Below are 22,451 nucleotides of genomic sequence, written 5' to 3' on the forward strand. Positions count from 1 at the left end.
TGTTAAGGCAAGTCCGATCCTGTCACGTCACGCTCGGTTCAGTCAAGTCCAGTTGTCTTGTCAATAAATCACCATGTTTACACATTCCCTCTGCCTGTTCACTGTGCCTCCTTGCAATTGGGTCCACGTCTCAGACTGCACTCCCAAACCCTAACATGCTGTCAATGAAGTAAACAGTAGGGGGTGGCTGTGGCTCAGGAGAAAGAGCGGGTCCCTAAACCTAACACCTGTGTTTTGTGGAAAACACTACTTCACCTTTATATTTCTATGCAGGATCGTGAGTGGTCGGCGGCAACAATGAATACACAGAGACTTGATATGCTTTGCTAGAATAACCGTGTCTTTTATTCCTCGCAAACAGCAATCAACATTTATACTGTGCTAGGATAATCGTACGTTTTATCCCCCGCAAACAGTAATCAACACCTGCGCTATGCTAGAATGATTATCCCTTTCATTCCCCGCAAACAGCAACAGTCACAACTTGATTTGCTAGAATTTACCTTTTATTCCCCGCAAACAGAAATACTCACAACTTGCTTTGCTAGAATTATTGTACCTTTTATTCCCCGCAAACAGCAATAATCACAACTTGCTTTGCTAGAATTATTGTACCTTTTATTCCCCGCAAACAGCAATCAATACACTACAAGGTTAAGCAGCATAATATGAGGATCATCAGCGCTTACCTTGGCACTAGACCGGAGAGCCTACGGTCCGGGTAGAACGAGCTGCAAAACGGCTGGGCAATCGTACGTGTTCCACAGCTGACTCTGTCGGGACCGTGTGCCGCTCCGTCTTTTATTCATTAGCGTGGGAAACCGGGCTAGCAGGCTGATCCCGCCCTTTATTTACAAATTGTTGGGCACCTGGATTTGTACAACAGTTCAGGACAACAACATATCCTTATATAAGAGGTTTCATGAGGACATATCAAACCATGTTTTTTTTCCCTTCAACCTGATTCAGATTGTTATGATGTTTTTGCTGAACTTGCCGATGAGCTGATCATTCGAATCAGATGTTTGAGGAAGGAAAGATCTAAAACATGAAGGATATTGGCTCTCAAGGACCAGAGTTGCCCATTTCTGCCCTAAGCCATCCAAAATTCCACACAACGCAACATAAATTTGTAAAATCCAACAGTTTTGTACCCAGTTTATTTCGAAACATAGTTCATCCAACAAGCAGTGAATCTTAAAATGTTTCGAGTGATTTACATTTACTTCTTCAAATAAGATAGCTAGACACCACCAAGGAGGACACCTCAGCGCATCCTTGTCCAGCTGTCTTGGGCGCAGACGGCTGTCTTCTTAGAAGGACACATTTGGTCATTGCAGATCTCCTTGACGACCTGCTTCTGAATCAGACTACTTCCTGTTTCAGGGGAAACACGCGACCAGGGTCAGAAATACAAGTGTTACATTCATTTATTGCGGATTCACTCTATTGTGGATTTTTATTTGGGTCCATAACTCATACATTGTGGGGGGGTTATTTTTTTGTGGTGTTGTGTTTTTTTAGGTTACCAGCACCACCATCCCCCCATTTTCAATAGTGAGTACACCATAAAATTATTTATTTATGCTGCTATTTTTGTCCTTTTTTGTCAAATTTGATTTTGAAATTTCATCCACGTCGCAGCGGATATTTTCCCTTGCAATACAGCGAGGAAAAATGCGACATGAATTTCTCAACCATCCTCTACACTGATCCCCCGTGATATGCTGGACTAATTTTGACAATTGAACAGATGAGTTTGCACATTAGGACTTACACACTGTAATCCTGTTGATATGTTTTGGAGAGGACAACCATTAGAATGAAAAACAACTAATCCAATTTGATCAGCAAGATCCATCCATTTGGAAAATGTGCTAAATGTGGGCGCATTGTACTAACTGTAGGCTGAATGTACACAACCATTTGAACAGATCCACTGAGGCAATTGAGACATGTACTAAGACTTTGGTAATTTGATGAGAGCAATGAGGAATGCCACTCAGTTTGCACTAATTGTAGGGTAGTTTTGGTATTTTGAAAATGTCATCTCAGTTTCAAGAAATGTGCTAAACCTATGGAGAAAAACTGTAATAAAGACCAATCTTACCGTATTATGGTGGGCTTATTCTTCGACACCAAATTGATCCGAGAAGGAACTTCTAACAGTTCCCATAAGGCTGAGAGCATGCAATTGCCCAACATTTCTTGCTAAGGTGAGCAAATTAGTGATCTAGTCTGACAAAACAATGAAGGCACAATTGTTCTTCCATACATCATCACCCACCAGCCATGAGGTTGTAGAGGAGGCAGTAATTGTTACTGGTGGAGTTGGAGGACCTTGTGATGGAAGTGGCCTGTGATGGGATGACACAAAGTTGAGAACCAGTTGAGCTCAAGTACTACTCCAAAAGGACATTAGTTAGCTCTCCAAGCACTGCCAAAATAGCCAACATTAAAATAAAGTAACTTAATAGGTCCTATTTTTAAATAATCGGCTGAATAATCGGTTATCTGACTCGTGTTTTGTTTTTTCTAGATTTCTGGCAATGTCTTGTACATAGATAGATAGATAGATAGATAGATAGATAGATAGATAGATAGATAGATTTTATTGTCATTATACAAACAGACGCAGAACAAAATGTAAGTGTCTCCTTATAGTGCAGCCTAAATGTGAAATAGGTAGGTAAAAAAAAAAAAAGTAGATTGCTAAAAATAAATACCAAATAAACAAGCGTCAAGCTTCAACCTAATGCGTGTGATTGTCCAGCTGCATGTTGTAATGTAAATTGTATGTGTTTTTAATTCAATGATTCTTTCAGGTACCACAAGAGAAACTCTGCTATTTCATGCTCGTATATACACAAATATCTGCTCCAGCGTTGCACAGAGGAGGTTTTCAAGTAGATTGGCCAGTTAGTTTCCAGATGAAGTAATAAAGTAGCTACTTTGATTTTCACTGATATAATGCGCACGTCCAAGTGGCCAAAAGAAAACGTGGTGGCACCCACCTTCACACAGCAGAAGCTGGGCGCTGACTGGGGGTTGAAATCAAAGAAGAGCTCGCTGGTCGAGTGGGTGCTGGGAGACGTGTGCCTGATTTGAAGGTATGAGGCAGAGACCTTCTCCAACTGTCAAAATGACAAAACTAACAGTAAGCCTTACTCAAGCTGAGGTTTCACCAAGTAAATATATAAAAGACAGAGACTATATCATTCATTTTGGCATTGAATTCTAAAGTATTGTTTTTCTCTATAAAAAAAAAAAATGTCGTGTCTGACGTGGTGGAGCAAAGCACACATGCGTTTTTACCTCATACATGCACTCCTCCTGGCTGTCCCTGCAGGTCTGGGTGCTCCAGGCCCTCACCTGCTCCTTTAGAGCTTCCAGTGGCTCGGCACAGTTCAGCTTGAAGATCCTGCGTCAACACAAACACCGACATCAAAGGGAAAAGTAAACATGCCTCAACCTGATGTGCTTGTTTGCTACAAAATGAGAAATCACCATATAACTCTGCATGCTGGCAGGCTGCTGGTGGCTGAGCTGACGTGATGGAGGAGGAGAATGACGAGGAGCAGAACTGAAGCGAAGAGCTGAGGAGTGATGCTCATGGTGGGTGAGTCTTGGAAGGGAAAGTGGGACGCCCCGCTCGCAGAGTGAGTTTTTAAAAGGCCCCCTAATTATCCGGGGTGAGCGAGTCCAGTGGTGAGCGTCAGGATGTTAATGACGCTGATCATGAGACCATGAGTCATTATGACAATCCCACATGGAAGTTCTTACCACCGTAAAAAGTTGGGTCAAATTAAATTAATAACCCACAAAGCAACTCAATTTTGTGATTTTTTTTGTGGGTTATTCATTTGACCCAACTCTTGGGGTTAATTGAACACCCCAATTGAATTGGGTCCAACAACAACAACAGTGTCCGGCTGAGTTATTTAACCCAAAAAGTTAAATAATAAAAAGATTCATTTAACCCAAAAAGTTGGGTCAAATTGAATTAACCCACAAAGCAACCCAATTTGGGGGGTTGTTTTGTGGGTTATTCACTTGACCCAACTCTTTGGGTTAATTGAATACCCGAATTGAATTGGGTTTTTAAAAAAACACACACACACAGAAACGACTTTTTGGGTTGTTTTGTGGGTTATTGACTCAACTTTTTGGATAAATTGAATAACCCAAATGTTGGGTCGGTACCTTTTTGACCAGCTGTGTTTACAGTGGATGTCGTCACTAATGCAGCTCATTCGCTTGGCTGTCTGAGCCACAGATATGAAGAGGCAAATAAAATATGTTTAATTCTGTTTTTGAATTATTTGATGTTTCAAAACATGCTCCATGAGGTCACAATTTCAATTGTAAAGAAAAGTCATGACAAATGTCTGTCATAGTATTATAATGCATTTGGATATATAATCAGTTTTATTGAAGTTTCTAAATTTAACAATAACAATAATGATGGCAAAATAATAAGACTAATAAGAATAAAACTACTGAAAAAAGTAAAACTAAAATTAAAAAAAAATGTATTTGTTAACTAAAAGAAATAAACGAAAATGCTTTTTAAAAATGAAAACGGAAACTACATTTGTTTTTCAAAACCAACTATAATTATAGCAAAAATGTCCTTAGTTTCAGTCTTTGGTAATCAATTTAATGCATGAGATTTTGGGGATGATTCATTTTTATATTAACCAGAATAAGGACATTTGAAAGTGTGTCACACAAGTGACGTCATCTAGCAGCAGCCAATAGAGAAGCACCTTCAGATGACGTTGCTCCCATAGCGTTTAAATATTGCACACAAGTAATACAAACTTTTTTTTTAAACTAAAACTAATACTGAAACAAACTAAAACTAAACTAAAACAAAGCATTTATGAAATAACTAATAAAAACTAACAGAACCACCCTGAAAACTAATTGAAACAAAATAAATTGAAAAAACAAAACTCAAAACGAAATGAAAAATTCCAAAACTATAATAACCCCGGTAGTGAGTAAATACATTTTTGGCATTTAATGATTGATGGCAGTAAAAATATTATTGTATATTATTTTCTGTACTCAGATAAATTTATTCACTCACCAAATCATCTCTGAGTCTGCAAACTTAAGTCAATAACCTGTAAGAGACCATTTTTTCTTTATTAATGGAGTCCTCCCATTCATGTTCCCCGATTCAAATCATGAACCCCCAGTGATTCAAGAATCGACCCGCTTTAGATGAAACCAGAACAATAGATGTGATCTTTGTTGTGTAAAGAAATACACAAGACAAGACCAGCGTGTCGGGTGAGTCTAATGTGCATTTCTCAAGTAGTCACCACGGTCATGCAAAAGTCACATGTGGGTCATGGCTGTCAATCATGTAAAAGGCAGAAAAACCCCTGTTGCGATGCATCTAAAGAACTGTGGGGGTTGGGAAAATTGATTGCTCTGGCTGAAAAGGGATCTTGTTAAACCAGAGCTATCAGAACTTTTATCTCCACAAACTGCATATAGAAAAATTGAAGACATTCTTTACCTTTTATTTGTTTCACATGATAAATACAAACATACAGTATATAAAATATTGTTATATGCTAGGCGATACAGTAAACTTAGTAAAATTTTTCAGGATTATTGGGTGGGCGGCGGCCCTGTATCACACGAGAATAGCCACAGTAGAATCCCATCTCCCACATTCAGAGACAAAAGACTAATCTGAACTAAACTGACATTGACCAGAAAGTGTCACAAACGTCTATCCATCTCGGGGGCGGACATTTTGCAACTTGCTGTCGACTGAAAATGATATCACAGTTGCTCAGGGATCAGATAATGACCACCTGTTTTCTGAAGCTGAGTCGTGATTAACCGTCCTGAGCCCGGCGCAACTGATGTCACATTTAGGTGACAGCACGTGGCAAAATGGCCCAAGATGGATAAAAATGAGTGGATTTTGCTGCTTAACTCCTATTCCACAAATGTAATATTAATCAGAAGGCCGTGTTTAGATTAGTGGGGGAACATACAACATATTGTTTAAAATAAATAAAAATGGGGTCGACTTAACTCATTCACTCCAAGCCATTTTCATTGAAGCAACCCCCTTTGCTCCCGGCTGTTTTCCTGGATCTTGACTGATTTTGCAAGACTCACAGAATATTGTGTTCCGTTGCTATAAAAAACATGGAACCTACCAAAAAAAGATTAGAGTCTCTTTTTTCATCAGAAAACCTCAAATTCAAAATGAATGGATATTTGGATGTTGGAGCGGTGCTGTTCTGCTTTTCTAGTTCATCCCAAAGGAAGTTAATGTTCTTCTACACCAAATTAATCCGAGAATAAATTTCCCCAAATTGTTACTTTAAAGTTTGAAGCATTAATTGTCCAACATTTCTTGCTAAGATGAATACAAAATAGTGATCTTGTACTCATTGTGGATGATTAATGAATCATTTTTTCCAAACTAATCTATCACTCTCCACGAGATACTCATGTTAATATTTATTTTGTAAAACAAGTTTGTGTATGCATATTATTTAATTAATAGCTAGCTAGATAGATAGCTAGATGCAGGCATTTTGTAGTCTCAAACTTTAATGCCATCTTACCTCAAAATCATTTAGATTCCCGTCAACCAGTAAAATTATTTCAGTGCTAAACAGTTTAGCAAGGTTACTTTAGTCAGTGGTCCAGAGAGATTAAAGTTGGCTCTATCTAGTGGTCAAGAAGGGAATTATGGATGTGCGCATCCACATAAGGGAGGCCCCCACACTACTGTTATTTATTATTAACCTATACAGTATGCTATATATTTTAATTGCATCATTATTTTAGTACAGATATTTTAAATTCATTTAAAATGTTTTAAGAACCAATCTATAATGTAATGTTAATGTTACAGTTTCATACTGTACATCCCTTATAATATTAAATGTATTTCATAGGAATAATCTCTATCCGAACACTTAAGCTATCCCTTTGCTATTGTATTTAAATGTTGGTCATGATGGTGTACTTGGAGATCAAAGTGTTATTTTATTGTTATTGGGTAACCACTGACCACCCAAATAACACTTTTTCGCTCCGTGAAGTGCTCGGTGTAAAAGGTTGGACAACCACTGATCTAAGACACACTTTTAAACAAATTTTAAAGATGGTCGAAAGAAAGCACAGTGATCTCCCTTACACGGCAGAAGTTCGGCGTCGACGGGGGGTTGAACTCAAGAATAAGCTCGCTTCTCGAGTGGGTGCATGGAGACGTGTGCTTGATTTGAAGGTATTTGGCCGAGTCCTTCACCAACTGACAAAAAGACAAGTACACATTAGGCTCTACTCATGATGGTATTTAACCAACCACTACACATGTGAAAATACATATTTAACATGTGTATATTTTTATCCATTCGACAGACCAACGCCGCGCAATCCTAAACATGATCGACCATCCATCAGAAATCAAGTTTAAAAGTTATTGCGTAGCAGTGAGTGCTTTTGCACATTAAATCCTGTAGATGGCGAAATTGTTTATAATACAGTGCAACATTTCAATCATAGATGTCTCAAGGCAGAGTCGGCAGTTAATGGTTGGCCAATTTAGGACAAGGGAAGACTGCTGTGGTGCGCTGTGCTGCAGTCGGAGTCCCAAAGGTAAGGCAACTCGCTGAATTCTTGACGGATTTACAAGCGAATTGGTTTATTATAAACTTTATTAACATGGATACATTTCAGTCTAAATGTTTAAATCAAACACTTTTTTTGTGTTTTTTAAAAATGCCAAACTTGTGTATACACACACTAGTGGTTTAACTGACAAACCAAGCTGCTTGAAATTTTGGTAGAGCTGAGCAATTTTTATGTCAAAGTTCGTGCAGCCTTATCACAACATGGCCGCCCTCAGCGCCCTGTAACTACCTTATTTCACATTTGTGCTGTTTCTTGTTGTTTTTTTAATCATTCGTATTTTGTGACAAGATATTGAGACCTATTATTAAGACACCTGGGAACAATTCTAAATTGTGTTTTGTTTTTTTGTTGGGGGGGGGGGGGGTTATTGTGTTCAGATTTTAAATCTGTTTTTTGTTGTTGTTGTTTTACATAGTGTAGCATTCAATTATATCCACTCTAAAGCAACATTTTTGGGATCATTTCTTTGCTCATCTCACCCCAAAATCAGTTTTTGGTTAAAAGACAAACGTACACATTTAGATACAGTGGAAAGGGTCTACTAATTTGGGCATCAAACTTAAATTATAAAGTCATGGAAGTTACTTTCTCTATTAAAAAAAAAAAAATTATCCAATTTATATTCTAACTCCAAACGCGCACTGGTTCAAGATATACAGTGCTAGATTTTACTAGTGGCTGTTTTGACCTCATACAAGCACTCCTCCTGGCTGTCCCTGCAGGTTTTGGTGCTCCAGGTCCTCACCTGCTCTTTCAGAGCATCCACAGGCTCAGCACAGGTCAGCTTGAAGATCCTGTCAGGGGGTAGTGGTGGTTGCGGACCCAGAACGCAGGGAAGCAGGGCAAGGAGGCAGAGGTAATGTAAAAAAAAAAAAAAAAAAGGAATTTAAATATTCAAAACAAAAGTGAAGTCCAAATGGCAATAAAAGGCAAAAAAAACTGGCAGCATGACAGGAGGAAAACGACAATGAATCGACCCAGACAGAGAGGAGACAGAAGACTAAATACACGCACACACTAATGACACAACAAGACACACCTGGGGCAAGAAACAAATGGCTGAGGGCACTGAATGGTTGACACTAGGAAGGGCACTTAACAAGACCAAGGGAGACACACAAGGAAAAACAGAACCCAAGCATGACAGATCATGTCCAAATGAGAAGTAAATATGTCTGAAGCTGATGTGCGAGTTTGTGTGAGTGTGACAGTGTGCGTGCGTGCGTGCGTACGTGCGTGCGTGCGTGCGTGTTTATCAGGATGTAACGTGACTGTGTCAATCCCACGTGGAAGTTATTTTCCCTGTGATATTTGTTTTGTGTGCCCAAATGCTTTCATTGCCATTAAGAAGCCTATCATTGACATAACGCACCGTTACAAACGCACCATACAAGTATAAAGAGGTGAAACAAATATGGGAATTTGTGGCACTGAATCATTTGCTGTTGGCTCCAGGCCTATAAATATAAAGAAAGGTCATAACAAATTAAAAAATATATATATCAGTGTCTTACATTTGAATACATTATCAGTTACTGTATATTGAAATCTTCTAAGTTCAGAGTGTGCAATAAATCCTCACGCTCTCTATTCAAATTGAAGTACAGATGCTAGTGTCAAAAGACTTTGCTATGAGTACTGTAATTTGCATATTTCTACAGAAGCTTGGAGAACGAGGGCTCTGGTGTTCCAACATTTACGCAATATTGAGATGTACGAAAGGAACGTGCTTGGATTCATGCATACGTGCAGATTCATACATCTGGATTATTTTGTGCGTGTGACATTTTCTGGAGTTGTCCGTGCGCCGTGTTTCAGTCTGAAAGCCACTCAAATTTTTGTACTTGAAGCCTGTGGGCACTATGATATTCTAGATAATGAAAAAGAACCACAACCTTTAATATTTGAGCATTTTTTGTCTCCAAAATGCCAAAGTCATTTAAAGGAACAAGGGTTTTTTTGTTTTTCAAATGTCTTTATTGTATAGGCAGCATTTTTATTTGTCAACACATTTACAGTGATTTTGTCATTTTAAGTAAAAGGTTTGAATGTCCAGTCTCCAAAATGCAGTTGTCATGCAAACAATTGAACACGTTTACTCCGAAAATCGTGAACCGTAAATGCAGACTACTGTGAATCACATTTACAGCAGTTATATGAAAGTATATACATTCAAAATACGCAAGTAGCAAGTTACAACATATCCTAAAATATAGCTTAGCACCATATTTGTGTTTGTTCGTTAGCAGTTAGCACTATAACACCTGTTTATTATTATTATTATTATTATTACTACTACTACTATTATTATTATTACTATTATTAATATTAAAATTTTTGAATTTGAAATCTCTAAAAGAGCAAGACATTTTTTGTATATTTTAACGGCCTATATAGTATTTCCATTGTTTTTTTTGCTGGCCTGTCCAAGCATTTTTTTGCATGTTCAACCTCCAAAATGCTGATGTAACAGTCCATTAGTCCTGTTATTGTTGGGTAGCCGTAACAAACGGTGTGGTTCACTGCCATCCCGAGGGCAGCAGGGCAGTAACTTACATGGCATTTAATTGAACATACCATACGATAATAAAACAGGCCACAGCAACCTACTAAGAATCAGTAATGTCTTGAGTTAATAATGTAAAAATACCAAGTTTAGTAAGAGATATACAGCTGTAAAGCATGTTGTTAATGTGATTGTAGTTTGCAGTGCATCATACTGAGATTTTGTTTTTCATATTTGGACATTTTTCATAGCGCTAAATCGGTAACCAAGACATTTAAAACACCTCATTACTTTACGAGCACAATCATAAATAGTATGACAAATATGAAATTTTTCTCATATTATTTATGCAGAGGGTGTACAAATGATATTCCCAGTGAGTGAGTAGCAGCCCTTCAAGTTTGATTCCCACCCTGCTGAAATGTTAGTGTTAAGGAAATTGAATTTATCCGTACATCCATCCATTTTCCGAAACCACTTATTCCTCAAAATTACGTAATTGTTACTTATGTAGATATTTGTTGGGGAAAATATCTTTATACAAGTAATTGTAATAACTTGGCTACACAGTAAATTTTGTAGATTAAAATTGACTCTATTTAGAGTGGGACCAAATAGACAAATAGCAATAATTTACACTTATAGAAGAGAGCAAAATATTTAAAAAAAAAATTGGGGGGGGATAAAAGTCACTCAAGAGTTGAACAAACTCACGACCTTTAGCTTGGGAGACAGCTGATATACTCCGCGCTCCTGCAGTGTGTTAGTATATCGCTCGTGTCAGCTGGAATCTTCGTAACTCCAAAAGACCAAAAACAATGTGTTTGGTCTCCTTTTGGATATAAGCAAACAGTAGGTGTGGCATAGCTCAGGTGGTAGTTCGTTTTGGGGGTAGTTCAAGCTTAAGGTCGGGAGTTCGTTCCTCAACCCTTGAGTGACTTTTATTTATTTATTTTCAGTTCTTTATTTTACTCTCTAACTAAAAGTTATTCTAAAACTGAGTCAATTTGTCCCACTCTAAATAGAGTCAAATTTACTCTACAGAATGTACTGTGTACAATAACGCCAATAACCCTATTACTGTAGTTACTACTGTAGCCAGTCACATGTGACAGCCAGCCTGATAGTCCTATGATGTAATCCTGATGAGATCATCGAAGGTTGAACAAATGAAGTCATAAAGGCTTATGTTTGGTCAATGAAGGCAGCGTGTGTATTCATTGAAGGCTGTGTTTTGAGTTTTAAAAGCTCACACCCAGTCATGAAGGCTTATGTTTGCAAACCACCATCCACATACAAAATTGTCATTTCCGTGTCAATAAAATTTGTTGCCATGAGTATAGAAAGAATGACCTTAATAAGGCAGGATAACACACACAGAGATGGAGTCAGACAGCTACTCAGCAGAAAGTAATGAAAATTCAAATGTACCTTTTTCTGGGTCTGTGCATGGCCAAAACAATAATGACAGTGAGTCTTCCGATGCTAAAGATGACTCCTTGCATAGTGATCAGGCACAAGAAGCCTCAAAGTCCGGAAGTTGTCTTGAAGCAGGCACATTCAAAAAGCAAGAGTCAGCTCACATAGAGGATGATTGTGGCACATCAGATGAAAAAGTGGACAATAACGTTCAAAAATTTTCATTTGATGTGCACATGTGGACAGGTGATCAAGATGCGGCCGCCTGCTCTGATGCAATATGCTTGGATGATAGACTCCAGTCTGTAATCAAGGTTGCCTCCACAACCATCTATGAGGGCATTCTTCAATATGTTAACCCCACATCTGAATCCTCAATACCATCACCCGGAGATGAACTACAAAGAGATGTATCACCGGTCTCACCTTGTCAGAAGTTATATCCTGAGTATAGTGATGAGGAACCACGAGCCAGTGTGTCGTCCACATCACCCCAAGAGGACCACAATGGAGAACAGACTTCTGTCCCCAATTACCTGGTTTTGATCCCAGAAACCTCAGGAAAAGGAAGCAGCCCTACCTCCATATGTTCCAGTGGCAGCTCAGGTGATATAAAACCATCCTGGACACCCATCAATCAAGAATTACAACACAATAAGGATGTCACACCAGAAGAAAAGGTGGTAGAGGAGCAATACAGGGAAGTGGCACTACCCTTGAACACCTTCCAGGAGTCGGATCCTGTGGAGGTTAATAATGATTTTGTTGAGGAAAAGCCATCAAAATCCTTGAGCCCATCAGCACGAGAGGAGCAGTATAGGGAGGCAACACCCCCCCTAATCTCTGCTTGTCCAGATTCAGTGGAGGTTGATAGTGATGTGGATGAAGAGACACTATTAAAATCCTTGCGTCTGTCACCAATAGAGGAGCAGAATAGGGATGTAAGATCAGCTTCTAAGTTTAATGCTGAGGGGTTTGATCCTCTCGATGTAGACAGCGATGTGGTCGAAGAGGAACGATCAAAATCCTTGAGTACCTCACCAAAAGTGGAGCACTATGGGGAGAAAACACCGCCCCCAACTTCTGCTTGTCAGCTGTCAGATCCTGTAGTGGATGAGAGTGATATGTATGAAGAGAAACCATCAAAATCCTTGAGTCTATCACCAATAGATGAGCAGTATGATGATGCAACACAACCCTCTACGTTGACTGGTCACGATCCTCTGGATGTTGACAGTGACATGGATGAAGCGAAATCCTCAAAATCCTTGAGTTCAACATATAGAGGCGAGCAATATAGTGATGCAACACCACCCTCTACTATTCAGGAAATGGAACATCACAGGGTTGACAGTGACGTGGATGAAAAGAAAAACTCAAAATCTTTGAGTCCATCACCAAGAAGTGAACAATATAGTAATGCATCACCACCCTATACCTCAACATGTCATGAATTTGAACCTCTTGAAGTTGACAGAGTTGTGGATGAAGAGAAAACATTAAAATCCTTAAGTGTATCACCAAGAGAAGAGCAATATGATAATGTAACAGCACCTATCTCTACTGATCAAGATCATCTTGAAAGTGATGTGGATGAAGAGAAGCCATTGAAGTCACTGAGTCCATTGCTAGTAGAGGAGCAGAAAGGGGATAATACTCCTCCCCCCATTAATTTGAATCAGAAGGTAGCTCTTGAGGAGGTTGATAGTGACTTGGATGAGGAAAAATCATCAAAATCATTGAGCCCCTCCAGACTAGAGAAACAGAAAAGTAGTGAAACTCCACCCCAGTTAGATTTTGTAGAGGGTGATGCTGAACTGGAGCTTGAGAATGTGCTGTCAAAATCCTTGAGCTTATCACCACGAGAGGAGACACATGACTCTGCAGGCTATGGAAGCTACTTCAGTGATGATCTCCAGGATGCAGATAAACCAGATTCCTGTTCCCCCTCTCAAGAATTACTTCCGGTAAATGATGATGATGGCGGTGTCATTCTAAAAGAAAGGAAGTCATCAAAATCCTCCACAGGATCATCTCCGCATGGGGAGCAGAGTAAAGACGTGGGCACACTCCCTGAAGATGAGCTCAAGGATTCAACTCCAGAACCCTTACAACCTAAGAGTGTCTCTCAAGCCTCATTCCCATGCTTGGATACCAACATCCAGGCTGCCTCCATCTGTGAGGGCTCTGCTCATCAAGTCAACATCACACCTGATGAAGACATGGTATCCAAATTGACCCCATCTCCAACCATCACTTATGAGGAGTTCAGTAAAGAAAACTTAATTAAAACAAGCCCGCATGACGAGTCGCTCTTAGTACAAGAACCGTCCCAAAACACATGCTCTATATCACCCAGCTGCACCCAAGGACTAATCACTGAGGCAACTGGCAGCTCCACTTACCAAGAGATGCACATGGGCGATGAAAGCGATGTCCAACACCAAATGGAAGAGCTATCAAAGTCATTGAGAGAGGTTATAATTTCTGCGCCGCAAATTCTGCAAAAGTTCTTCAATGATGTGATGAAAACGTACTCCAGCAACATATTTCAGGCCATAGTGAATCAAGTAGGTGACAACCCAGATTCCATGAAAAGCAGGGCATCAACACAAGGAGAATATATTTCACCATCTAAAACTCATAGAACTCTTGGAGAACAAGAAGGGGATTCACCTGTGAAACCTTTGGGACACAAAAGTTGCCACCAACAAACCACCAGAGACATTCTCCATGAGTACTTCTCCACTGGGCTACAAGCATGCCCCGACTCTATATTTGAGGCTTTGATAGTCATGTCACATAATTCCAAAAGAGAGGATGAGGCGTCAAAAGTCATGAACCTGCAAGGGGAGCAGAGTATGAAAATGTCATCTGTTTCAGAAGAACATCCTGAAAAATCCATGGCAGCTCTGGACAATGCTCACAAGAACATAGACAACCTGGCGAACTTTACGGACATCTTATCAAGACGTCAAACGTGCAAAGTTCACCCGATGGCTTTAAAATCAGAGGATGACAGTGAACGCCCTTGTCCACACCATCTTTTTGTGGTTCCGGAGAATGAAAAGACAAACGAAGCCATGAAGACGCAGTCACCTACCAAAGAAAACATTACGGCCTCAAGCCCAAAACATTGTCCTTGTGACACTCTTGAAAACAACAAGAAGAGGACGCACAAACATATGACCTCAAAAGACTTAAAAAGAACTCGAATGTTAAAAAAAAAAATTAATGCGGTTCATAGTTCAACTCTGGGACCCCCAGAACTCCCAGTACCCGAGGCACCTATCTCAGACAAAAAATGTTTTAAAAAGTTGGGAATTTTTTTTTCCAGGATGAGGAAGCGCAAAGTTTGTCCAGAGAAGAGCACACTTTTTAAAGAGAAGATGGACTCTACACTTAAAGCGCAGGAAAAAAATACAAAAATCTCTTTTTTCAAGAGACTTTGGATAACGATTTGGGGACGGTGAAAATGGACACCCCTCCTTAGTCAAGTTCTTTAAATTTGTCAACATCATAATTGATGATCGGCGCCATGAGCATTGATCACAGCAAGAATTGTATTGACTAGCTTATAAGTATTTCCAGTGAGGAAAGTTAAGTAAATTCTTTACTAAAACATGAATATGGGGAATGTTGAGCATGTCAGTAGAGTCTATATTTGCTCTGTAGCAAAAACATGAGAGACTTTGTTTTCCTTCGACAACGTGAAGAAAACATATGATCCTACCAGTTTTCAGTTTCTCAGTTGGAGATTCTGACGGAAGCAGATGAGAAGAAAAATTTAACTTTTTTCCATCTGCGAACCCATTGCTTTTTCTGTTTGTGTTAGTTAATTTAGTTAGTTTTAATTCATTTTCAAGGTGGTTCTGTTAGTTTTAGTTATTTCATATTTCATAAATGCTTGGTTTTAGTTTAGTTTTAGTTAGTTTCAGTATTAGTTTTAGTAAAAAAAGAAAAGTGCATTACTTGTGCATAATATTTAAAAAAAAAAAAAAACACCATAGGAAGCAATGTCATCTGAAGGTGCTTTTCTATTGGCTGCCGCTAGATTACGTCACTTTTGTGTGACACAATTTCAAATGTCCTTATTCCGATTAATATCAAAATTAATCTACTTAAAATCATTTAAAATCATGCCTAAAGTGCATTGAATTTATTACCAAAGACTAAAACACAATTTTTGCAATAATTATAGTTAGTTTTGTAAACATAAAATACAGTTTCAGTTAGTTTTTGTTTTCTTAAAAGCATTTTAATTTTTATTTTATTTCGTTAACGAAATTATATTGTTAGTTTTAGTTAACTAAAATAACCGCAGAGCATATAACAGACAAACAACCATTCCAGTTCACATTTGCACCTTGGGACAATTTACATTCTTCAATGAACCTAAAATGCATGTTTTTGGAACGTGGGAGGGAGGAAGCTTCACTTTTCTTGGCAGTGGGAATCTGCTACATTTAAATAGGCCAAATGAGCAGTAGGATACGCCTTAAGGTAATATTTACTCATGGTTTTGTATTTAAGATGCTTGTATGTGAGTGAGACAGTCTACACAAGTCAAGAAGATCATGTTTGATGCATGGATGGATTTACTTTTTTTATTCTCAGGATATTTGACTTGAACAATAATTTTCCATTAAAGGTGTTTGTGTGTGAGCAGCCATGGCTTCACTCGGGCAGATCATCTTCTACATGTGAGCATAAACAGTGTTATTTTTAACTATATTGAATTCACAACAATCATATATGGAGCCAATCGATGTTACTTTGTAATTATGAACATCTGCTGGTAAAATTGGATTCCCGTATAACTGGCTAAAGCAATGTAACCCATGTGTTATAAGAAAGTTCATTGTATGCATCTGTGTGTTTGTGTAGCATGATCACGCTCATTGTTGTCTTCTCAGCGTTCATCATCCTCATCTTGTCCTTGACACTCTCAGGTACGCTTTTCAAAATTAGCCAGGTCTACGAAAACTGTGGGAACAGATTACTAAACTGTGGGTGCAGAATAGCAAAAAATAATTTTCATACCATGGCACCAGAGGGGCTCCGTACAAGTCAGCCTAACAAGGTTTGCCATGTCTTTGAAACCCAACATAATGAATTTCACGAGGTGCTGAATACAATAACTTTAGTCTGGTTGATGTCACAAGTCCCTTCCATGCTGCCAATAAAAACTGACTTTATCCCATCCTGTGTAAAACGTATCAATAGGCCCTTGTAACCCTGTTGTACTGCAAACTGTGTTGGCTGACTGTTTTGTACCAAATCTTATCTGCCTCCATTCACTGGATTATGTGTAAATGGTGGATAAATCACGCTGTTACAGCTCTGATGTGGCATTTTTGCTGTATCCCTGTCTGAAAGCTTCTTGTGTCTGTGTCTGTGAAGGCAAATTGTCCATGGTTCAGAGCCTCAACAGACTTCCTGTGGCAAACCTCGGCAAAGACCACATGCTCAGCTGCTTTCTGCCCCCAGACAGCGAACAAATTACGCTCCAAGAGGTGTCCGTCACATGGAGGAAGGAGTCGCTGACAGGACTCGTTTACCGCTACGAGGACGGGGCCGAGAGTAACGGCGAGCAGGACTCACAATACGCCGGCAGGGTCGAAATCTTCAGCGACGTTGTGGTGAAAGGAAATGCCTCACTTTTGTTGAGGAAGGTGCGACGCAGTGACGCGGGCAAGTACACATGCTCGCTCAGCCACTCGGGAGGCAGCGGGAAAGTCAACATCATCCTCAGGACGGCAGGTGGGAAAACTTGACATTCCAGTTGCACTGTACTGTTTGCTTCCACAATTGTTAGGCGTGCGCAAAAGCGCAGGTGAAAGATTCAAATGCAACTCAAATGGTGGGCAAGGTTTACAGTTTTTATTGAACAAAAGGAGCTTGACGCATAACTGAACACTAACAAAAAGCAACGTGACAAAAGGTCAACGTGTACCTACAGAAAAACAAAATAACTAACCAAGGAAGGTGGGCGGAGTACCATAGGAGGAAGATAGGCTACTAACTAGAGATGGGACGTTTGACACTGAGACTCCGGAGCGTGTGTCAGCCGAGTGAGACAGACTGCTCGAAACAATGTATCAAAAGCCCCGATGAAACCTCCGTGATCACGTGCTGATGACGTATGGGGCTTCATACGCGCTAATGAGATACCGGAAATTACGTAACTGATTCAATTGTTTTGGCGCGGTGTCAGCTGTTAAAAGGAGACATCGAAACAACCACTGCCTCCCCTCCGGGGGAGTCCCCCGCGCCCACAGCCTTTTGAGAGAAAACTGACTTGAGAGAGATTTAGGATGGAGAATTCCAATGCAAGAAAACGATCTCGTGTTTGGCAACACTTTGACGTTGTGTCACCCACAAAGGTAAGATTTTAATTATTTGGCATAATATAAATGGTATATTATCAGCATTATCATCATCATTGTAGTGTTGTATTTACTATTGTACAGTTTTGCTAAATGGCTCACCGCAACATTTGCAATAATAAATGGTTACAGAAAATGAATTAATATTACTGTATCACTTTTAATAATGTTAAAACTTTAAAGGATTTAAAGGTCGCTGGCAATCTTGGCTGTGTTACCTACATTTAAAAATATCACAGCCTGCAGTATGTCCATAGTAACCATAATAATATCTTGATTGTTTCAGTATTGCATAACAATCAGAGGTGAGGTACTTACAGTATGCATATATGATATGAAAAGTGGCACTATTATGTTGTAATGAATGTAATGTTATGCTGCTGAAACTAAATTTCCCTATCTATCTTTACTTTGATTTATTAATCCAGTGCAAAAATGATTATCTGTCATATTTTTCTTTTCTAGATATTTGAAGGACAAACTGCTTCCCCGGACGGAGAAGCCACTACAATATTGGTTTCTCCACAAAACCACATACCCACATCTGTATCCAGTGGCTCTGCAGTACCTCTCACCACCAGCATCTTCAGTCCCCTGTGAGAGGATGTTCTCAAAGGCTGGTGAAATTGTCAGCCAGAGAACAAGGCGCTTGAAGGCCAACACAATAGAGCAAATATTGTTTTTGAATAATAACTTATAAAACAAATAAATATAAAAAGTTGGGCACAATTCCCTCATGTAGATATTTGGTTCACTTTATGTTCACCTTCCATGTGTACCTGATGATCATTAGACAGACACAAATGTAAGACTGAATGTACTGGTGTTATGTTGGAATATAAAATCAGGCGAATCACTTTGAAGATTATAGCTGCTATGACTCCAGCTGACCACCAGATGTCACCGGTACGATCTATCTTATGGGGCTTTGAAGCTTCGACTCTTTTTCCAAAGCAATTAGCCGAAAGCCTCAAAAGCGTCACAAGGCTTCATTTTCCCATCTCTACTACTAACTAAGATTAAGAATGAAAACAAAAAGACCTACACAAGGTACGTACAAATTAACAACCAGAACAATCACAGCAGTAATTACAAGAAACAACAAAAGACAAAAAAGTACTGCTGGCAGGAACTAGGAGATACCCTGTAAAAGGACGAAAGTAACAAAATGCTGAGGCAATGGCAAGCAGCAAGAACAATAACTTGGCAATCTTCCTCTTGTGAGTCCTGTGTCTAAATAGCCTGCTGATTAGGATTGCCTGCAGCTGAGACACAGGAACTCCGCCCACCGACACTCCAGGAAAACTTAAAAAAAAGACAGGAAACAAATGACCAACAGAAGGCAGAACGAAACAAGACATGACAACAATCAAATAACAGGAACATGTAAATGGCAAGTGACAACTTTTATGATGGAAAATGTCAACAATGTTCTGTAACAATGTAAATTTGTAAAAAAAATTCTCTTGACAATAACACACACTCGAACATTATATGCACCCTTTAAGGGTAAGTCAACCCCCCCAAAAATTTGACAATATGTTCTATGCAGCCCCACTGATCTAACTATGGTATTCTGGTTAATATTGCGTTAGTGGAATATGAGCTAAGTAGCCAAATCCAGCCATTTTTATCCATCTCAGGTGACGGCCATTTTGTCACTTGCTGTTGACTGAAGATAACATCACAGTTGCTCAGGTCTCAGGTAACAACCAATCACAGCATAGCTTCAGAAAACAGATGGACTCTGATTGGTTGTTGCTTGAGCCCTGAGCAACTGTGATGTAATCTTCAGTTGACAGCAAATGGCAAAATGGCCGCCCCCTAAAATGGATCAAAAAGGCTGGATTATGATTCAACTCATATTCCACTAATGCAATATTAACCAGAATGTCATGTTTAGACTAGTGAGATCACATATAACATATTATTGTCAAGAAATGTTTAAGGTTGACTTCCTTCACAAGCTGATTAACACTTAACACCTTAACACTACGCTCCCCGGTTTACTGATTGTTACCCACTTTGTAGGGCTGGTGGGGGGGAAATTATATATTTCAGATAAGTCAACTACAAAAAAAGGTTGACACGGAATATCTGCCTTCAAGATATGCTGGCGCTATATTCTTGGTTGTCGTCTGCAAAGACATCTGTCAATGTCCAACTTTCACAGTCTATTATTGCCCTCTACTGGTGGAAGCTTAATACTGCAGTCAAACTTTGGGAGCTGAGAATCAACAGCTTTGCCCAGAAACCCACTGTCATGATTATTGGCTCGACGACCGCAAGGTTAGTTTATTGACCATCAAAAAATAAAGTATTAAACTTTGAACAGCAGCCCTTTGGATCACACCACATTTTTTTTTTAAATAGAATCTGTGTTGTTTTTGTCTTAACATAAGAATACTACAATACACTTCACATTTTTGTATGACGCACTCATGCTTTCATTTTATTCCCTCCTTTTAGCTTTCACAGCACCCACGTTTACGTTGTCCGACGGTGTCCTGACAGCTGAGGCGAGCAGATGGTTTCCCAAGCCCAACGTGACATGGCTGAATGCCGACGACAATGTTCTGCGGGGGAGCACTGACTTGCAGCGGAGCTCTGCAGGCATATTTCGAGTGGTCAGCACACTGCAGTCGGTCAACCTCAGTGACACGTACACCTGCAGGATTGAGAACGAGCTGGTGGTGGCACACTCCGATGCCACTGTGACAACAGGTCAGTTATCCACTGAATGGAACTCGTTGCATTTTGGGATGTTAGTTTTCAAAACCATAGGAACATGTTGTGAAAATGTTCCTTTTATGTCACGTTTTGCAGACATTGATGTTACCAAGGAAACATACTTCACCTACAACGCCGCTTCAGACCTGCTTGCTTCATATTTCAAAATCATTATGTCTGTCTTTTGCATTTATTTAGTTTGATACACGTAACGTATAAGTATTGTAATTTGCATATTTCTACAGAAGCTTGGAGAGCGAGGGCTCTGGTGCTCCAACATTTCCGCATTATTGCGACGTACGAAAGGAATGTGCTTGGATTCTGATTATTTTGTGCGTGTGACATTTTCTGAAGTTGGCCTTGTTTAAAAGCCACTCAGTTTTTTTTACATGTACAATTTTTGTACAGTATTCTAGATTATGAAAAATAACAACGCTAAAATAACGCTAAAATATTAAAGGTTGTTATCTTTAATATTTTAGCGTTTTTAATCTCCAAAATGCCAAAGTCATTTAAACTAACAAGGTTTTTTTTGTTTTTCAAATATTTTAATTTTTAGGCAGCATTTTTATTTGGTTTAGAGGTTTGAATGTCCAGTCTCCAAAATGCAGCTCTCATGTAAACAAATGGAAAACGTTTATTCCAATAGTAGAATGTAAATGCAGACGACTATGAATCACATTTACAGTAGAAGTACATACATGAAGTAGCAAGTTGCAACACATTATTTCCTAAAATATAGTTTAGCACCATATTTGTGTTTGTTAGCAGTTAGCACTATAACATGTTTCCTTATTATTATTATTATTATTGAGAATTTAAAGTCTCTAAAATGCCAATGCCATGTAAACAAACAGCAAAACATTTTATTATATATTTTAACGGACGGCCTATATAGTATTTCCATTGACTAGTGTTTTTTTGCTTGCCTGTCCAAGCAATTTTTTTCATGTTCAACCTCCAAAATGCTTGGGCAGCACTATCCACCCACTTGGGGTTCGAACCCATGTCACCACCGAGCGGCCATGTGTGGAGGGTTAGGGTGGGGCCTTAAAGTAGAGAATGTGGATGTAGATATGTGCGTGCGTACGGGTGTGTGTAAGGGGGTGGGGGGCGTGGTTGTGTCCATTGTGAAATTATTTTTTGAAATAATGGCTAAACAATAAATCACACATAATGAAACAGTTGTTTGTCTGCAATGCCAATGCCAATCATAAATAAATGATTATGTAAAATGTACATGAAATTTACATTTTACATAACACAATTAGGATTTTTCTATGGTGCATAAAAGTGTCTTACTTTACATTTAGCTTGATTCAAGTAAGAGCAAATGCCTTTTGTTATTTTTCTCCAGACTGTACCCAACAATTAACTGCCACATCTGAGCAAACTACATTGCTTGTTTTTGATAAAATGCTGTGATTGTTGTTTTTTTCTTCTTCTTTTTTTTTTGGTTCTTCATTGTCCCTTTAATTTCTGAACACACTGCCTACCTGTTTCTTATTTGGACCTTACTCTGACTGCAATTAAAATTAAAACAAATCTCATGTAGCAATTTCCACTTATATTTTGAAGTATATTTTAATTTAGCTATCATTGGGTACATTTTACAAGTTGGAGTCTTCAGGAAGAGTTTATTAAAATTCGGAGTGAGAGTTACAAATTCCGACACATTCTGTGTACCATAAACGCATCAGTAGTTGGAGCAGAAGCTGTACACAAGC

General features: G+C 39.0%; 1 protein-coding gene across 1 annotated transcript; it reads left to right on the forward strand.

Moving 5' to 3' along the window:
• The first annotated feature begins 16,179 nt into the window (after nucleotides 1-16,179).
• vtcn1 (V-set domain containing T cell activation inhibitor 1) lies at nucleotides 16,180-22,292 on the forward strand. The gene is made up of 5 exons (XM_077580516.1): nucleotides 16,180-16,308; nucleotides 16,493-16,557; nucleotides 17,009-17,368; nucleotides 20,464-20,718; nucleotides 20,821-22,292. Exons 1-5 carry the CDS (start codon nucleotides 16,277-16,279, stop codon nucleotides 20,925-20,927), a joined length of 819 nt encoding a protein of 272 aa, XP_077436642.1. The 5' UTR covers nucleotides 16,180-16,276; the 3' UTR covers nucleotides 20,928-22,292.
• The last annotated feature ends 159 nt before the right edge of the window (nucleotides 22,293-22,451 follow it).

The sequence above is a fragment of the Vanacampus margaritifer genome, chromosome 11 (genome assembly GCF_051991255.1).
Source record: "Vanacampus margaritifer isolate UIUO_Vmar chromosome 11, RoL_Vmar_1.0, whole genome shotgun sequence".
In the NCBI taxonomy this organism is placed as follows: domain Eukaryota; kingdom Metazoa; phylum Chordata; class Actinopteri; order Syngnathiformes; family Syngnathidae; genus Vanacampus; species Vanacampus margaritifer.

Bases quoted from the DNA above. Each gene is read 5' to 3' on its own strand.
- vtcn1 (XM_077580516.1), top strand. From the start codon at position 16,277: ATGGCTTCACTCGGGCAGATCATCTTCTACAT. The intron at 16,309-16,492 runs GTGAGCATAAAC...GTGTTTGTGTAG, and splicing joins GGGCAGATCATCTTCTACAT to CATGATCACGCTCATTGTTG. The intron at 17,369-20,463 runs GTGGGAAAACTT...CCCTCCTTTTAG, and splicing joins CATCATCCTCAGGACGGCAG to CTTTCACAGCACCCACGTTT.